This window comes from Sminthopsis crassicaudata, chromosome 1 (assembly GCF_048593235.1).
Source record: "Sminthopsis crassicaudata isolate SCR6 chromosome 1, ASM4859323v1, whole genome shotgun sequence".
NCBI lineage: Eukaryota > Metazoa > Chordata > Mammalia > Dasyuromorphia > Dasyuridae > Sminthopsis > Sminthopsis crassicaudata.
This window is the reverse complement of record NC_133617.1, coordinates 468,035,736-468,053,678: the sequence shown is the minus strand read 5'-3', so window position 1 is coordinate 468,053,678 and position 17,943 is coordinate 468,035,736. Positions and strand designations below refer to the sequence as shown.

The 17,943-nt window shown below is 32.8% G+C and overlaps 1 protein-coding gene across 4 annotated transcripts in view; it reads left to right on the top strand.

The window, feature by feature from the left end:
* SMG1 (SMG1 nonsense mediated mRNA decay associated PI3K related kinase) overlaps positions 1–17,943 on the top strand; it is a 117,018-nt gene that overhangs the window by 77,697 nt on the left and 21,378 nt on the right. For all 4 annotated transcript variants that reach the window (XM_074280894.1, XM_074280893.1, XM_074280895.1 and 1 more), the window contains 11 exons: positions 7,101–7,262; positions 7,616–7,833; positions 8,780–8,934; positions 9,860–10,082; positions 10,874–11,120; positions 11,864–12,093; positions 13,707–13,955; positions 14,218–14,356; positions 14,454–14,563; positions 14,720–14,938; positions 15,349–15,539. In XM_074280894.1, coding sequence (XP_074136995.1) covers positions 7,101–7,262; positions 7,616–7,833; positions 8,780–8,934; positions 9,860–10,082; positions 10,874–11,120; positions 11,864–12,093; positions 13,707–13,955; positions 14,218–14,356; positions 14,454–14,563; positions 14,720–14,938; positions 15,349–15,539 — 2,143 coding nt within the window. The remainder of the gene's footprint in view (positions 1–7,100; positions 7,263–7,615; positions 7,834–8,779; positions 8,935–9,859; positions 10,083–10,873; positions 11,121–11,863; positions 12,094–13,706; positions 13,956–14,217; positions 14,357–14,453; positions 14,564–14,719; positions 14,939–15,348; positions 15,540–17,943) is intronic.

Genomic DNA, 17,943 nt, shown 5'->3' with positions numbered 1-17,943 from the left:
AGTTTGTATTTTATTATGAAGGCAGTAGGAAGCCATTGATGGCAAGAGATTTTAATGTTCATACTTGTGTGTGAACTTGGACATGTGAAAGTATACATAAATGCAAATGAGATTGTGGAGGATAAAATTGATAAGATTGCAAATCTATGAAGATGGATGGTGCTCTTAAATAGGAAAATTTGTAGGATAGATGGGTTTAGGGGAAGAAAATGAGTTCTATTTTGGACAAATGCTGAGTTAGAATATCCTTGTAAAATGTAGAGGTGTCCAACATACAGTTAGCTGTTGGAATCCAGCTCCAGTAGTGATAAGGGTATGGAAATCAGGGAGCCAGGCAAAAGATTTCATTATAAAATCTTCAAGTTTATTGGTCAGAAACACAAGTATTTATATGTTCCAATATAGATCCAATACAAAGTACACTCCAATACAAAGTATCCTTTCTAAGAAGTTACTGAGATGTAAATGTTTACACCTGGAATTTGGTCACTTCTACAGAAATGTAAATAATTGTGATACTCATCAAAGCAAAATTATCATACCAATGTCCTTAAGTACATTTCTCCCAAATGCTTTTAATCTCCATTATGGGCTACTTTTCCTCTCCTAAGTTCAAAGGTATGTCTTTGATCTATTATATAGTTGAGTTTTCATTTTGCTTCACTTGCCAGGAGCTTTATCAATGTATTAATAAGTCTGTCTCTGTTGCATATTGAAAAGGAAAGTGAGCCAAGCTACTATAAGTTTCCAAACCTTAAACGGATTCTTTTTTTTTATTTATTTATTTATTTTTTTTTAATTCATTTTTCCAAATTACCCCCTCCCTCCCTCCACTCCCTCCATTCCCTCCCCCCCCCCCCCCCCCCATGGCAGGTAATCCCATACATTTTACATGTGTTACAATATAACCTAGATACAATATATGTGTGTAAATACCATTTTCTTGTTGCACATTAATTATTAGATTCCAAAGGTGTAAGTAACCTGGGTAGATACAGTAGTGCTAACAATTTACATTCACTTCCCAGTGTTCCTTCTCTGGGTGTAGTTATTTCTGTCCATCATAACTGGAAGTGAGTTGGATCTTCTTTATATTGAAGATTTCCACTTCCATCAGAATACATCCTCATACAGTATTGTTGTTGAAGTGTATAGTGATCTTCTGGTTCTGCTCATTTCACTCAGCAACAGTTGATTTAAGTCTCTCCAAGCCTCTCTGTATTCCTCCTGCTGGTCATTTCTTACAGAGCAATAATATTCCATAACCTTCATATACCACAATTTACCCAACCATTCTCCAACTGATGGACATCCATTCAACTTCCAGTTTCTAGCTACAACAAAAAGAGCTGCCACAAACATTTTGGCACATACAGGTCCCTTTCCACTCTTTAGTATTTCTTTGGGATATAATCCCAATAACAGCAATGCTGGGTCAAAGGGTATGCACAGTTTGATAACTTTTGGGGCACAGTTCCAAATTGTTCTCCAGAATGACTAGATTCTTTCACAACTCCACCAACAATGTATCAGTGTCCCAGTTCTGAAACGGATTCTTAATTCCTGGCTCTCTACAGTTAGAGATATGAAACTGAACTTCAAGAGAGACTAGGGGTGAGAATATAAATATAAAAATAGTTAAATCCATGGAGTTAGTGCTACCACCTAAAGAGAGAAAAGAGCTCTAAAAAGCGATTTTTAGATTGCCTTGTTTAAGAGGTAAGACATAAAGAATGAATACTGCAAAGGAATCTGAAATGGGCAGAGAGGTGGGGAGAATGTACATCTAAAAGGAAGAAGGTAGTCAAAAGTGTCTTAGTAGAAGGGAGGGTCAAACATCCAGAAAGAATAAGTTGTTTGATTTTGCAATTAAGAGATCTTGTAGATGGGAATTTTACTTAAATATAATGGTTTGGAAGCCATATTGACTGGGAAAAGATGACATTAGGTAGGTTTCATTTTGGGGAAGAGAAGAAGTGTTTTGTTTTAAGTTCAACAGTAATGGAAAGAGAGATATAGGAAGAATTTTAAATAGATGGCAGGGTCAAGTGAATGATATAAACTACTGTGACTTCTCAGCTCTGGTATGAGTACAGGTATATAAGATTTTCCTTACTTTGATAGCATGCACAATTTGCATACTGCGTAAGTACCACTAAGTTTGGAAAGGTAGATTGGTCACAAGTCTGCTAAGCCTAATCTGACAAGTCAGTTTACATATCTTTTTGCTTTGAGTACACTACACTAATATTTAGAAATTAAGACCTAGAGGTGGCTTGTTTAAGAAAACGTGCTATTGATTTATATTTATCTGATCTGATCAGATTTGATCAGATCACAAGAACCTGTGATAAAACATAAAAAAAATGAAGCCTTCACCAATTATAAGCTCTCTCTGGCCAGAGATTGCATTTTCTAAACTGGTGGTCACCAGAGTAGAGAGGACTCTGTTTCTGAATATGTGGAAACTAGTCGAACGGTAGAAAAATCCCACCTTCTGTTCCTTGGGCAATTATAATAATTTTTCCTGTTTTTCTTTCTGGTAGTAATAGATAGATTCCTTTTATCTGCTCTCTAATTCTGATGGATTGGGAAGTTTTCATTTATGACTTTTTGATCATGGTTTCCAGGAATACAATGATTGTTAAATTAACTTTCTTTGATTATGCATTTTAAGTAAACAGTACATTAAATTTTCTCCTATCTGTTCGGTCTTTTAATTGTCTCTCTTAGATTTTAGGGAGTCTGCTATTTGGATAAAATTTTACTATGTTCTCTTCTGAGCTGTTATTTCAATTCTTTTGCTTGAGATTTTATTTTTTTTTCCTCTTCACTTTTTGTAAGCATTCATTTAGTCATTATTTTATTAATATTATTTTCCTTTTAGACTCTAAATTTGCAGTAAATTAAAAAAATTTTTTATTAATTTTTATAATTATAACATTTTCTTTGACAGTACATATTCATAGGTAATTTTTTTTTTTTACAACATTATCCGTTGTACTCCCTTCTGTTCCAAATTTTTCCCCTCCTTCCCTCCACCCCCTCCCCTAGATGGCAGGCATTCCCATACATATTAAATATTTTATAGTATATCCTAGGTACAATATATATGTGCAGAACCGAATTTTGTTTTTGTTGTTGTTGTTGTTGCAAAGGAAGAATTGTTTCAGAAGCTAAAAATAATCTGGGAAGAAAAACAAAACAAAACAGTGTTCACAGTTTATACTCATTTCCCAGTGTTCCTTTTCTGGATGTAGCTGATTCTGTCCATCATTGATCAATTGGAATTGGATTAGCTCTTCTCTATGTTGAAGATATCCACTTCCATCAGAATACATCCTCATACAGTATCATTGTTGAAGTGTATAATGATCTTCTGGTTCTGCTCGTTTCACTTAGCATCAGTTGATGTAAGTCTCTCCAAACCTCTCTGTATTCCTCCTGTTGGTCATTTCTTACAGAACAATAATATTCCATAACATTCATATACCATAATTTACCCAACCATTCTCCAATTGATGGACATCCATTCATTTTCCAGTTTCTAGCCACTACAAAAAGGGCTGCCACAAACATTTTGGCACATACAGGTCCCTTTCCCTTCTTTAGTATTTCCTTGGGATATGAGCCCAGGAGTAGCACTGCTGGGTCAAAGGGTATGCACATTTTGATAACTTTTTGGGCATAATTCCAGATTACTCTCCAGAATGGTTGGATTCTTTCACAACTCCACCAACGATGTATTAGTGTCCCAGTTTTCCCACATCCCCTCCAACATTCATCATTATTTGTTCCTGTCATCTTAGCCAATCTGATAGGTGTGTAATGATATCTCAGAGTTGTCTTAATTTACATTTCTCTGATCAATAGTGATTTGGAACACTCTTTCATATGAGTGGAAATAGTTTCAATTTCATCATCTGAAAATTGTCTGTTCATATCCTTTGACCATTTATCAATTGGAGAATGGCTTGATTTCTTATAAAATTAAAGTCAATTCTCTGTATATTTTGGAGATAAGGCCTTTATCAGAACCTTTGACTGTAAAAATGTTTTCCCAATTTGTTACTTCCCTTCTAATCTTGTTTGATTAGTTTTGTTTGTGTAGAAACTTTTTAATTTGGTGTAATCAAAATTTTCTATTTTGTGATCAATAATGGTCTCTAGTTCTTTCTTGGACACAAACTCCTTCCTCCTCCACAAGTCTGAGAAGTAGACTATCCCATGTTCCTCCAATTTATTTATGATTTCGTTCTTTATGCCTAAATCTTGGACCCATTTTGATATTATCTTAGTATGTGGTGTTAAATGTGGGTCCATGCCTAGTTTCTGCCATACTAATTTCCAGTTTTAACCAGTTTTTGTCAAATAATGAATTCTTATCCCAAAAGTTGGGATGTTTGGGTTTGTCAAACACTATGCAGTAAATTTTAATATGTTAAGTATCTTCTTCACTTTACTCATCTCTTCAGTTTTGATTCCTGAATTAAGACTTCATGCAGGAACCAGATTTTGCCTCTGCTAAGTGTTTGGGATTGTGGTCTTCAGCTATGTTTATTTTTACTCTAGTTCAATTGAGTTCTTGCACTGGCTTCCAGATTCCCCCAGGTTCAAAGAACGAAATCTTTAAGAGCTGTGGGAATTTCTACATCTAACGTGCCACACTTATCATGTCGTTCCTGTTGCCTTCTGAGATCAGGATATCACTCTGTGATTTTGACCAGATTGGGGCTTTTTTGGAAGCTCTTTTGCAGCCGCTGGACACAGAGCTTGTAGGCTTTGACTCAATTCTAGTCATGTTTAAAGGCTGTCATCTTTTACTCAAATCCACATATTCATTTAGCTGCGAAAGCTTGTCATTTCTACTTCTACATTTTCTCTCAAATCATTGGTGCCTTTTTTTTTTTTTTTTTTAACTTCACTCATGTAACTCTTAGGATCTTATTGCCTGTTGCTTATATTATTAGCATAGCTTCCTAATCTCCCTGTTTCAAATCTCTATCCACTCGGCAAACTCCAGTAATTTCCTATTGATTATAGAACTAAATCTTTTTTTTTTTATCCTGATCCTTAATTCTACCTTTTTTTTTTTTTTAAAGAATGTACACAATTAATAAAATAGTACTGGTATTTTGTGAGCACATACATGATCACCATATTTTGTATTGAAGTTTGGCAAATGTTGGTTTGAGTCATTCCATGTAGGAATATTGGCTTAGCTTGGCAATAGATGAGATAATTTTGCCACAATGAAAATTTCTGGTGATTTAGATATTTTGATTAAAAATATTCTTAAGCTTTTCCCTTACCTTTTAATTATTTTATTGGCTTTTTTTTTTTTTTTTTTTTTTTAATGGAAACCTGTGATTTCATTAGTTATAGGAAATTGCTTGTTTTCTTATAGGTAACCTCACTTTACCACTGCAGATTAATAATTGTAAGCAATTAAGTCTTGACACCTGAGGATCAGTGGATATTTAAGTGACTTGTCTTGGGTTACACAACAAGTTTGTGTCACAGGCAGAACATAATTCTAAGGGAATCTCTATTTAGTGTCTTCTTTTATAATGCACTTCTTAAAATGTCTGATAATGTTCCAATCATCCATCTGTTCAGTAATGTGAAATTTTATGTATAATTCAATGTATAATTGATTGTTTTATATAATCATTTGATCAAAAGAGCAGAAGAGGAAGAGTTTATCTTCAAGTTACTTCCTTTCTTTTGCCTTTTTACAAAGTTTGTTTTCTAAAAATTTTATTTATTTTTAGTATTTTTTTAAAACATTTTGAGTTTCAGATTCTCTCCCTTGTGCCTATTAAAAAGACAAACAATATATCAGTTATACATGTGAAAACATGCGAAGCATTTCTACATTAACCATTTCTCCAAGAAAGAAAGAGAAAATTGATTCCTCAATTTGCACTCGGAAATCATTAATTTTCTCTGTGGGGATGAGTAGCATGTTTTTTCATCATAGATTTTTGTTTGTTTGTTTTTTGGGATTGTCTTAGATCATTGTGTTAATTAGAACAGTCAGATATCTCAGAGTTGATCATTGTGCAGAGTGATCTGGTTCTTCTCACTTTGCATTCGTTTATCCAGGTCTTGCCATATTTTTTTCCTGAAAGTATCACCCTCATCATGTTTTATAGCATCACATTCATATGCCACAGCTTGTTTAGCCATTTCCAAACTAATGGACATCCCCTGGATTAAAATATTTGAATGTTTTGAAATGGTTGGGGTTTTTTTGTTTGTTTAATATGTAAACTTACTGAAAGCATTAAGCAATTTTTATGTATAGCAGTTCCCATAAAACAGAGTAATCAAAGCCCATCTGCTATTTCCCTCTGCTTTTGAGGAATTTGAAGGATCTTTATACCTAGGATTCTGGTTCTTATCACTTTGCATTCATTTATCCAGGTCTTGACATATTTTTTTTCTGAAACTATCACTCTCATCATGTTTTATAGCATCACATTCATATGCCACAGCTTGTTTAGCCATTTCCAAACTAATGGACATCCCCTGGATTAAAATATTTGAATGTTTTGAAATGGTTGGAGGGTTTTTGTTTGTTTAATATGTAAACTTACTGAAAGCATTAAGCAATTTTTATGTATAGCAGTTCCCATAAAACAGAGTAATTAAAGCCCATCTGCTATTTCCCTCTGCTTTTGAGGAATTTGAAGGATCTTTATACCTAGGATTCTGGAGTGAGAGATGAGATTTTAATCTCAGTTATTGAGGATATTGCACTATTAAGAAGTAAAATCATAAAGTCAGAACTAGCTATACAATATCTAATTAGTCAAACTTCATCACTCAGTATCTAATTAGTCAGACCTTCATTTTATTGGATGAAGCTTTGAAGATGGCTTACCTCAAATCAGATGTCAGGCCTGAGATTTGAACTGTGACTCAATTCGTATTTTTCTGTTGTACCATGGCTGCCTCCTAGCAAACTGACCCATTTTGCTGATTGTTCTAATGGGCTGGATGTTTTAGGTTCTTTTCCCCCCACTCTGAAAAAAATGTGGACTTAGTGTGGCTTAAACAATATATTCAAGCTTCTTTTTTCCTTTTTCCTAAAGGTATTATTCCACAGCTTTTCTCCCGTTTAAACCACCCTGAAATATATGTTCGCCAAAGTATTTGTAACCTACTCTGTCGAGTTGCTCAAGATTCCCCTCACCTTATATTGTATCCTGCAATAGTGGGTACTATTTCACTTAGTACTGAATCCCAATCTTCAGGTATGAAATATTAGAATGCTTTCTCCTTGAATGAAGCTAAATAAATCCATAGTGTCCTAGTGATAATAATTTTTATTTATTATCATTTTGTGTTGTATAAACATTCTATTATGTAGTTTTTTATTTTATAGATCCATCTTTAATGCCATTTTATCATTTTTCTTTATATTAGTTTTTAATACAAATTATTCTAGTATTTGTAATATATCTATTTTATGTCCTAGCTAGTATAAAGAAAAGAAATTGACTTGTAATGAGTTAGTGTGAATCTTTTGATGGTACTCTTTTTCAATTTTGTTTAATATTTTATGCACATGGGAGAAATTTTTTTTTTATGTATATTGTCATTCTAGGGAATAAACTTCCTTCTGCAATTCCTACTTTGCTGGGTAATATTCAAGGTGAAGAATTATTAGGTGCTGAATGTGAAGGAGGAAGTCCTCCAGCTTCTCAAGATAGTAATAAGGATGAGCCTAAAAATGGCTTAAATGAAGACCAGGCTATGATGCAAGATTGCTACAGCAAAATTGTAGATAAGCTATCTTCAGCAAACCCAACAATGGTGTTACAGGTAAAGGATTTCGTTTTTGTTTTAAAATTTTTCTCAGCACTAAAATATGCCTTTAATCGTATTCAGGAAATTTATTTGAGGAATAAATTTTATTGCATATTGTATTTCATATTTTATTAGACTAGATTAATTTTTTTAATTTTTAAAATTGATTCAAATTCCTCATATAGTGTCAATCATCTTGATACTGTGGAATCATTAATTTAGAATAGAGTAATTTAGAGTAAAAATCAGACTCTAAGAATTATACCACATATATTCTAAAAATAAACCCATTCTCTGTATGCCAAAGAGACCATAAAAGAGGGAGAAAAGACCTATATGTGCAAAAATGTTTGTAGCATTTATTTTTTTGTAGTGGCAAGGAATTGGAAATTGAATGGATGCCTGTCAATTGGGGAATGGCTGACTAAGTTATGGTACATTAATATAATGGGAATATTATTGTTCTGTAAGAAATGATTAGCAAGCTGATTTAAAAAAAAACCTGAAAAGACTTAGATGAACTGCTATTGGTTGAAGTGAACATAATCAGGAGAACAGTAACAGCAATGTTATGTGATGATCAGCTATTTCAGACTTAGCTTTTTCCCCCACGTGGTGATGCAAGACAGTTCCAGTAAACTTGGGATGAAAATTGCCACCCACATCCAGAAAGAGAACTATGGAAACTAAATATGGATTAAAGCATAGTTATTTTCACCTTTTTTTTCCCCCTCTTTTGGTCCGATTTTTCTTGCACAATATGTTCGATAAGAAAATATGTTTAAAAGGATTCCACATATTTAACCTACATCACATTGCTGCTGTTTTGGAAAGGGAGAGAGAAAAAAATTGGAACACAAAATCTTATAAAAAATGAATGTTGAAAACTTGTCTTTTTACATGTTTATGAAGAAATAAAGTATTATTGAGGGAAAAAAAGTTCATTGTGATGTTTATATAGGTCCAAATGCTAGTAGCAGAGCTTCGCAGGGTTACTGTTCTTTGGGATGAGCTTTGGTTAGGAGTTCTACTGCAGCAGCACATGTATGTCTTGAGACGGATTCAACAACTAGAGGATGAAGTGAAGAGAGTCCAAAACAACAATACCTTACGCAAGTATGTTTTCAGATATTTTTATACAAAGAACAAATCCATCAGAGTTCTTCATGTAATTTTTTTTCTTAGATCTTTAACTTTCTAAACTAGTAGCACTCATTTAAAACGTTTTTATGTTAAATTTTTAATAATATTGAAACCAGTTTTTTAAGTAAGTATACAATGTTTGTACTTTAATTTCTCAAGTTTACAAGAGAAAAATAATCAAGAAAATTTCTGCAAAATTAAATTCTGCAAAAATTAATATTTCTCAGTTTTTGCTTTAACATCTACTTTCTATTTACAATCAATTTTCTATCTGGTAACATTTAAATAGAACTCTCCTCACTTGACAATATTAGTTTCATTTTTTGGTAGTTTTGTAGAGTCAGATACTACTTAATGCTAAGTTCTTTGTATGTAAAATTATTTAAAGAAACAAAAAATATTTTAGTGTAATCTTTTCATTAGTATCTTGAAATATAACTTTTAGTATTTTGAAATGTAATTTTTTCCAGGCCACTTAATCCAAAAATAAATTTGAAGGCAGTTGCCATAGGCAAAAGGCCAGTTGTGAATGAAGATGCAGACAGATCTAGGAAGGTGGGCTTGGGAAAAAAAAGACAAATTAATTGAAAGGCAGTAGTTTGATCATCAGTCTAGTTTGATTACAAAACTGTACAGTACCAATTTATGTAGAAATACTACCAGCCAAGCCATTGTGAAATCTTTATCTAGTAGAAATTTTTTTCTCCACTTCTAGAAGTAGGTGTCCATTAATGAGTTTATAGGTTTATAATATATTTCTAATTTTCAGTGTTTTATTTCTATGTTAACAAGTTCATTGCTAATCATTTTTAGTCCTTTCCTTTTTTGATTTTTGTACATGTGTGTGCGTACCTATATTTGTGTGTACATATGTAAATAATTATATTGTGTACTTTAGAGAGGAAAAAATTGCTATCATGCGTGAGAAGCACACTGCTTTGATGAAACCCATCGTATTTGCTTTGGAACATGTGCGGAGCATCACAGCAGCTCCTGCAGAAACTCCTCATGAAAAATGGTTTCAGGACAATTACGGTGATGCAATTGAAAATGCCCTAGAAAAATTGAAGAATCCATCAAATCCTGCAAAGCCAGGAAGCAGCTGGATCCCTTTTAAAGAGGTACCGCAAGGAATACAATTTTTTTTTTTTTTTTTTTTCTTTAAACATAATGGGTGTTTTGTTTTTCAAAGTTCCTTGGTTCTCCCTTTGGAGGTGTGATCAGAAAAGCTAAAGCTGTCTATTTTAAATTGTTGTGGAGTTTTTGTTTTCTTTTGACAAACTGAATTTTCTTTCATTAATGTTAGAACCTGCTATATAAATGATTAAGTATAGCCCAAAGATGCTGACCTAGGTCAATCTGAATTGATTAATAAATGTAAAATGCCCAAGTTCAGGATTCTTTACATTTTACCAAATACAAATCATCTTCTCTTCTATTACAGATAGCAGAATAAAAGAAAAATGTTAGATGCGTTGTCCATATAATTAACTTATTTTCTTTATTGAATATATTTAATGTTTGATACTACTTTACTAGCATAAATATAAAACATATTGGACTTTTACATTGCCTTTATAAATTATGGAAATAATTCAGAATGACTAAATTTATAGATGTTATAAAATATATTAAAAATTAATCCATATTTCCCCCATGTATTTGTCAGATGCTTTTAAAAAGAACAGCATTACAAATTAGTCATGTGTAATAGATTTTGAACCATAACATCTGCTAGTTCTTTTGTTCTTAAAATTATTTAGGCATTTTAAAAAATGTCATTTAAGTGTTGATATTTATTTACCTCTTAGAATTGAAGCTTATATGCCAATGTAGATATAAATTAGCATTATGCTAATACATTGAATTTTAGGAATCTCTCTTTTTTTTTTTTTTTTAATTTTAAATATAGGTGATGCTAAGTTTACAGCAGAGAGCACAAAAACGTGCTAGTTACATCTTACGTCTTGAAGAAATTAGTCCTTGGTTGGCTGCCATGACTAACACTGAAATTGCCCTTCCTGGAGAAGTGTCTGCCAGAGATACAGTTACAATTCACAGTGTTGGTGGTACCATCACAATCTTGCCTACTAAAACCAAACCAAAGAAACTTCTCTTTCTAGGTTCAGATGGGAAGAACTATCCTTATCTTTTTAAAGGTAAAGCTTTTAAATCCTAGCTTCCTTCCCCCATTTAAGAGATTATCATATTTTTCCCTTTTATATGAAACAAATCCCTTCACATTTAAAACTAGGGCTTAAAGTATGTTGGTTAAAAGGATGCATGTTATCTTTTAAAATAAACTTCAGATAGGAGCAGCTAGGTGGCACAGTGGATAGAGCACCAGCCCTGACACGAGTTCAAATCAGGGATCAGATACTTAATACTTCCTAGCTGTGTGATCATGGGCAAATCACTTAACTCCAATTGTCTCAGCCACAAATAATAATAATAATAATGATAATGATAATGATGATGATGATAATGATGATAATAATAATAACTTCAGATGTGATACCTCACTATGTAACTTGCAGTGATTTTTAATTTATCCTTAAAATTTTATAACATTCATTATTAGCTAGTACTGACTAATATCAGAGAGTATCAATGGTAAAGGTTGTAGTTTGTGGTTCCAGGAAATTGAGATGTTGTCATTATTTGGATTGCTTTCCCCAAAGGGTTGTAGAAGTTGAAAATTTAGAGTGTGTTTAATAGTTTGATTATTTTTAATCACTTCATTGTGAAATTGTCCAACAAAGCCATTCTTATTACTGTGACTCTGTCTCAAATCAGAATTAATAAAGATACATAGTTATCTGTTAAAAATTTTTACTTTACAGTATCTCCCTTTTTATATAACCAGTTATCCTGAATGTGCTCTATTTTTATTTTATTGTAGGGTTGGAAGATTTGCACTTAGATGAGAGAATTATGCAGTTCTTGTCTATTGTGAATACTATGTTTGCTACAATTAATCGTCAAGAGACACCTCGTTTCCATGCTAGACATTATTCTGTAACACCACTAGGAACCAGATCAGGTCTCATCCAGTGGGTGGATGGAGCTACACCTTTATTTGGTCTTTACAAACGATGGCAACAAAGAGAAGCTGCTTTACAAGCACAAAAGGTAAATGCTTTTATTGTTTTTAACCTCAAAATAAATATTTATATCTTATCTGTTTATGAAAATACATACACGATACAGTGCTAATGACATTTTCTTAGATGAAACTTTTCTAGTCCAGTAACTTAACAAAACTATCTTATAAGGTGCTGGGAATATACCAGTTGGTATTATATGAGAGTATGTTAGAATGAGTAATAATGTAGTTTAATGGAAAATGGGTAGGTTGTTTGTTTATTTGTTTGTTTGTTTTTTAACAAGAGGAAATTTTTTTAAGACTTAAGCTTACCTTAAAACTTAACTTTTTTTAAAAAATTGGACCTACCAACTATGTAAATAATATTGAGTCATTGATAATGTTAAAATATAATGTTAAAAATATAAAAAAAGGAACATGAAAATGTTTATATATATTGGTATTTTGAATGTTGTACATTATATATTCACTATTATATGTTGCCTAGATCTCAGCTCAAACCCTCCTCAGACACATAATTAGGTGGGTAAACCTAGTGAAGTCACTTACTTCTCAGTGTTCTAGGCTGGTGGTATCAATTTCACATAGAAAAGGGGACCACTAATCTGTACATAAGGATCATAAAAGCTAAATGTTGATTTTTAGTTGTGACATAAGGACTATAAATCACAGAGAATGTGCTAGTCTGCATTGATAGAAGGAGCTTCCTCCCTTGGGAGTTGCCTGTCCCTATCAATGTTTTCTATTAAATTAAATTCGCAGATTTGATGTGTTGAGAAAACTTTGACAGAAAAAAAAATATGAAATTATGGTAAAGATAATCTTTTTTTTAAAGTAAAAGACAGATAGAAAGAATTCTGACACTTATGAATTAAATCTGAAAGAAAAAATAATGGTACACAAATGATATCTTCATTAAAGAACCAGTGCCAGAGTTAAAGGGGACACAGGGCCATAAGGAAGATGATTTAAGCTATTTGATACAACAAAAACTGATCGAGGAGAATTTGGGCAGGTAAAATATTTCATTCATATTGAAAAAAAAATTGAGGATTTTTTTTGTTTGTTTTGTTTTAACAATTTTTTAGTTTAAACTTGTGGTTCTAAGAGCCATTTCTGTTTTTCCTCTAAATTCTTAGTTTTAAAAAATGTTGTAAACCATCAGTTAATAGTGAATACTATCTGACAAAAGTTATATAATGTTTTACAGATTTTTCTATTGACTATTATAATAATGTAAAGAAGGTTCTTCTAGGCATTATCTCCATTTTATAGGTGAAATTAAAATTTGGAGAGTTTAAGTGATTTGTCCAATGTCACATAGCTAAAGTTATGAGATTCAGTTCAAATTCAGGTCTTTTCTGGCCCCTGATTTCATCATTCTTCTGTTATTATTTCCTTATTAGTGTTAAGTTGAAAACATTTTTTGAATTTCTTTTTTTTTAAAAATAATTCATGTATTTTGTTTTTACATCATATTTCCAATCCCTTTCATATCCAAAGAACTCTTGCTTGTTACAAAGACTTTAAAAGAAAGAAGAAAAAAAGCATGTCAGCAAAACTGACAAATCTAACAACTCTGAGTATGCTAGCAATTTAGCTTCTTGTTGGAAATAAAATTGTAGTTGTTTTTAAACAGGCTCAAGATTCTTATCAAACTCCTCAAAATCCTGGAATAGTACCTCGACCAAGTGAACTTTATTACAGTAAAATTGGACCTGCCTTAAAAGCAGTTGGGCTTAGTCTTGATGTCTCTCGTCGTGATTGGCCTCTTAATGTGATGAAGGCTGTGTTAGAAGAGCTAATGGAGGCAACACCACCAAATCTTCTGGCTAAGGAACTTTGGTCGTCTTGTACAACTCCTGATGAATGGTGGAGAGTTACACAGGTATTATTTGTTTAAAGATCTAAATTTAAAATTCATGAGGAAAGGACATTAAGTAGTTTTAAAAGAGACTTGAAGGGGATGGGGAGGGACAGCATCCCACTTATCCCCCAAAAAATAAAATAGGAAAAAACTAAACTACTGAAAAGGAAGAACCATCTGGGAGAGAGTGGGGTTATGGTTTTGATACTGGTTTTAAAGCTTATTTTCATGTTTGAAAAAATAAGTGTTAGTGATATGTAAATTTTTTTTTTTATTTTTTAAGTCCTATGCAAGATCTACCGCCGTCATGTCTATGGTTGGATACATAATTGGCCTTGGAGATAGACATCTGGATAATGTTCTTATAGACATGACTACAGGAGAAGTTGTTCATATAGATTATAACGTTTGCTTTGAAAAAGGTAAAATAGAATTTTTTTTTTTTTTTAATCATAAGATGGCTTCTCCTGAAATGAGTAGGAGTTCCAAAATAAGGGGAAAAAATATCTTGTGTTTTAGGTAAAAGCCTTCGAGTTCCTGAAAAAGTACCTTTCCGTATGACACACAATATTGAAACAGCCCTGGGTGTGACTGGTGTAGAAGGGGTTTTCAGACTTTCTTGTGAGCAGGTATGCTTTCCCCTTTTTGGGGGGGAGGGGAAGAGAAGAAGGGGGATGCACTTTAACAAAGTAAGCAAACCTCCATTATTCTTGCCTACAAAACAAAGACTTTATTTTTGTAAGGAAAAGAGCCACAAATCTAATATAAAATTATTTACAAAATAGGTTCTGCACATTATGCGACGTGGAAGAGAGACTTTGCTTACATTACTGGAAGCATTTGTGTATGATCCCTTGGTGGACTGGACAGCTGGGGGAGAAGCAGGATTTGCAGGAGCTGTCTATGGTGGTGGTGGCCAACAAGCTGAAAACAAACAAAGTAAAAGAGAGATGGAGAGGGACATTACACGAAGTCTTTTCTCTTCCAGAGTAGCTGAAATTAAGGTGAAATAATATGATAATATGTTTGAATATATATTTAAAAGTACATTGTTGACTTGAATCACTACTACTTAAATATAGCTTTGCTCATCTAAGGATTTAGTAGTGAAACTATAGATAACATTATTCAGAGAATCTTGTCCATTTGGGGCCTTTCTTAAGAAATACTGTTTTTCCTTCTAAAAATAATATGCTAGTGAATGAAGTCTTTTAGTTCATCATGTCCCTTTAAAAAAAAAAAAAAACTCCCAGTATTTGCCTTCACTTGTTTTATTATTTACATGTAATTTTTCTTCTGCTGCATGATGGTACATTATGCTGGTTTGTTATTTTTCTCCTTTTGGTAATTAATGATGCTTAAACTGAGAAAATTGTCTGTAAGAAGAAAATAATGAAAATAATTTTTTTTATAGGTAAACTGGTTTAAGAATAGGGATGAAATGCTGGTTGTACTTCCGAAGCTAGACAGCAGCTTAGAAGAATACCTGAACTTGCAAGAACAGCTGACAGATGTTGAAAAATTACAAGGCAAGCTTCTTGAGGAGATTGAATTCTTAGAAGGAGCAGAAGGAGCTGATCATCCTTCTCACACTCTGCAGCACAGGTATAAAAGAATTGTCAAATATTTGTTACTAAGGGTGTACATTTAGCACCTCAAATGACTTCTGTAGTCCATAGTTTCCTTAATTTAAAACTGAGGAAGTTGGTGTTGCATAACTGAATGTGGGGAGATCACAAAAGAATGATTTTTTTTTTAATAGTTTTTTATTTATTAGATATTCGCATGGGTAATTTTACAACATTGACAATTGCCAAACCATTTATTCCAACCCCCTCTCCCCCTCATGGCAGGTTGACCAATACATGTTAAATATATTAGAGTATAAATTAAATACAATATATGTATACATGACCAAACAGTTGTTTTGCTGAACAAAAAGAATCGGACTTTGAAATAATGTACATTTAGCCTGTGAAGGAAATCCAAAATGCAGGTGGACAAAATTAGAGGGATTGGAAATTCTCTCCCAGAGTTCTTTCACTGAGTGTAGCTGGTTCAGAAGTTTATTACTACTCTATTGGAACTAATTTGGTTCATCTCATTGTTGGAGAGGGCCACGTCCATCAGAATTGATCATCATACAGTTATTGTTGTTGAAGTATTTAATGGTCTCCTGGTCCTACTCATTTCACTCAGCATCAGTTCATGTAAGTCTCTCCAGGCCTTTCTGAAACCATATTGTTGGTCATTTCTTACAGAACAGTAATATTCCATAATATTCATATACCACAATGTATTCAGCCTATCTCCCAATTGATGGGCATCCACGTAGTTTCCAGTTTCTGGCCACCACAAAGAGGGCTGCCACAAACATTCTTGCATATACAGGTCCCTTTCCCTTCTTTAAGATCTCTTTGGGATACAAACCCAGTAGCAACTCTGCTGGGTCAAAGGGTATGCACAGTTTGATAACTTTTTGAGCATAGATCTAAATTGCTCTCCAGAATGGCTGGATGTATTCACAGTTCCACCCACAATGTATCAGTGTCCCTCTTTTTCCACATCCCCTCCAACATTCTGCATTACTTTTCCCTGATTCTAGCCAATCTGACAGGTGTGTAGTGGTATCTCAGAGTTGTCTTAATTTGCATTTCTCTGATTATTAATCTTTTCATATGACTAGAAATAGTTTCAACTTCTTTCTCTGAGAATTGTCTGTTCATATCCTTTGACCATTTATCAATTGGAGATTGGCTTGATTTCTTATATATGAGTCAATTCTCTATATATTTTGGAAATGAGGCCTTTATCTGAACCTTTGACTGTAAAAATGTTTTCCCAGTTTAATGTTTCCATTCTAATCTTATCTGCATTATTTTGTTTGTACAAAAACTTTTCAATTTGATATATTTAAAGCTTTCTATTTTGTGATCAATAATGATCTTTAGTTCTTCTTTCGTCATGAATTCATTCCTCTTCCACAGGTCTGAGAGGTAAACTATCCCATGTTCCTCTAATTTATTTATAATCTCATTCTTTATTCCTAGGTCATGAACCCATTCTGACCTGACCTTGGCGTACGGTGTTAAGTGTGGATCAATGCCTAGTTTCTGCCATATTAATTTCCAATTTTCCCAGCAATTTTTATCAAACATTGTGTTCTTATCCCAAAGGCTGGGATCCTTGGGTTTGTCAAACACTAGGTTGTTAGAGTTATTAATTATTTTGTTCTTTGGACCTAACCTGTTCCACTGATCAACTAGTCTGTTTCTTAGCCAATACCAAATGGTTTTGGTAACCGCTGCTTTATAATATAATTTTAGATCTGGTACAGCTAGGCCACCTTCATTTGATTTTTTTTTTTTTTATTAATTCCCTTGAAATTCTTGACTTTTTTGTTTTTCCATATGAAAAAAAGTATGATTTATTAACAGTGTTTGGACTGTGTATCTATTTTATATACATCTACATACCTGGGGTCATATAAAAATTTCTCAGATGAAAAGGAATCACAAGTGAAAAATGTTTTTACAAGCCCTGCTCCAAATAATGAAGAATTCCTAAGATCCTTTCATGAGAGACCTTGAAGTCAAAAGTACTTTAATACTGAAACATTACTTGCCCATCAAAATAATCCTACCTTTATCAACTATATATCTGTATGAGGCTATGTTGTCATCTTTGCTGTGTTTGAAACATTGCAACAGATTGAATGCAGCAGATTAGAGGATCCAGCTAACTTCTATTAATCTCTATTAAAAAGATTTGTAAAAATTTATAAAACAGAACCAGTGAATTGATAAATATTCTAATAATTCATCAGTTTCAATACCTAATTTGTTGAATATAAGTAGATATAACCCACATTTTAAAAAAGCTTTTCAAAAAGCCTTTAGACCAAAACATTGAGAATAGAATATAGATAGAATGTCTAAGAAGAATATCTTAATTCTTAAGACTTTGATCCTTTATTTAACACCAGCTTTATTTTAAAAGATTAAAACAA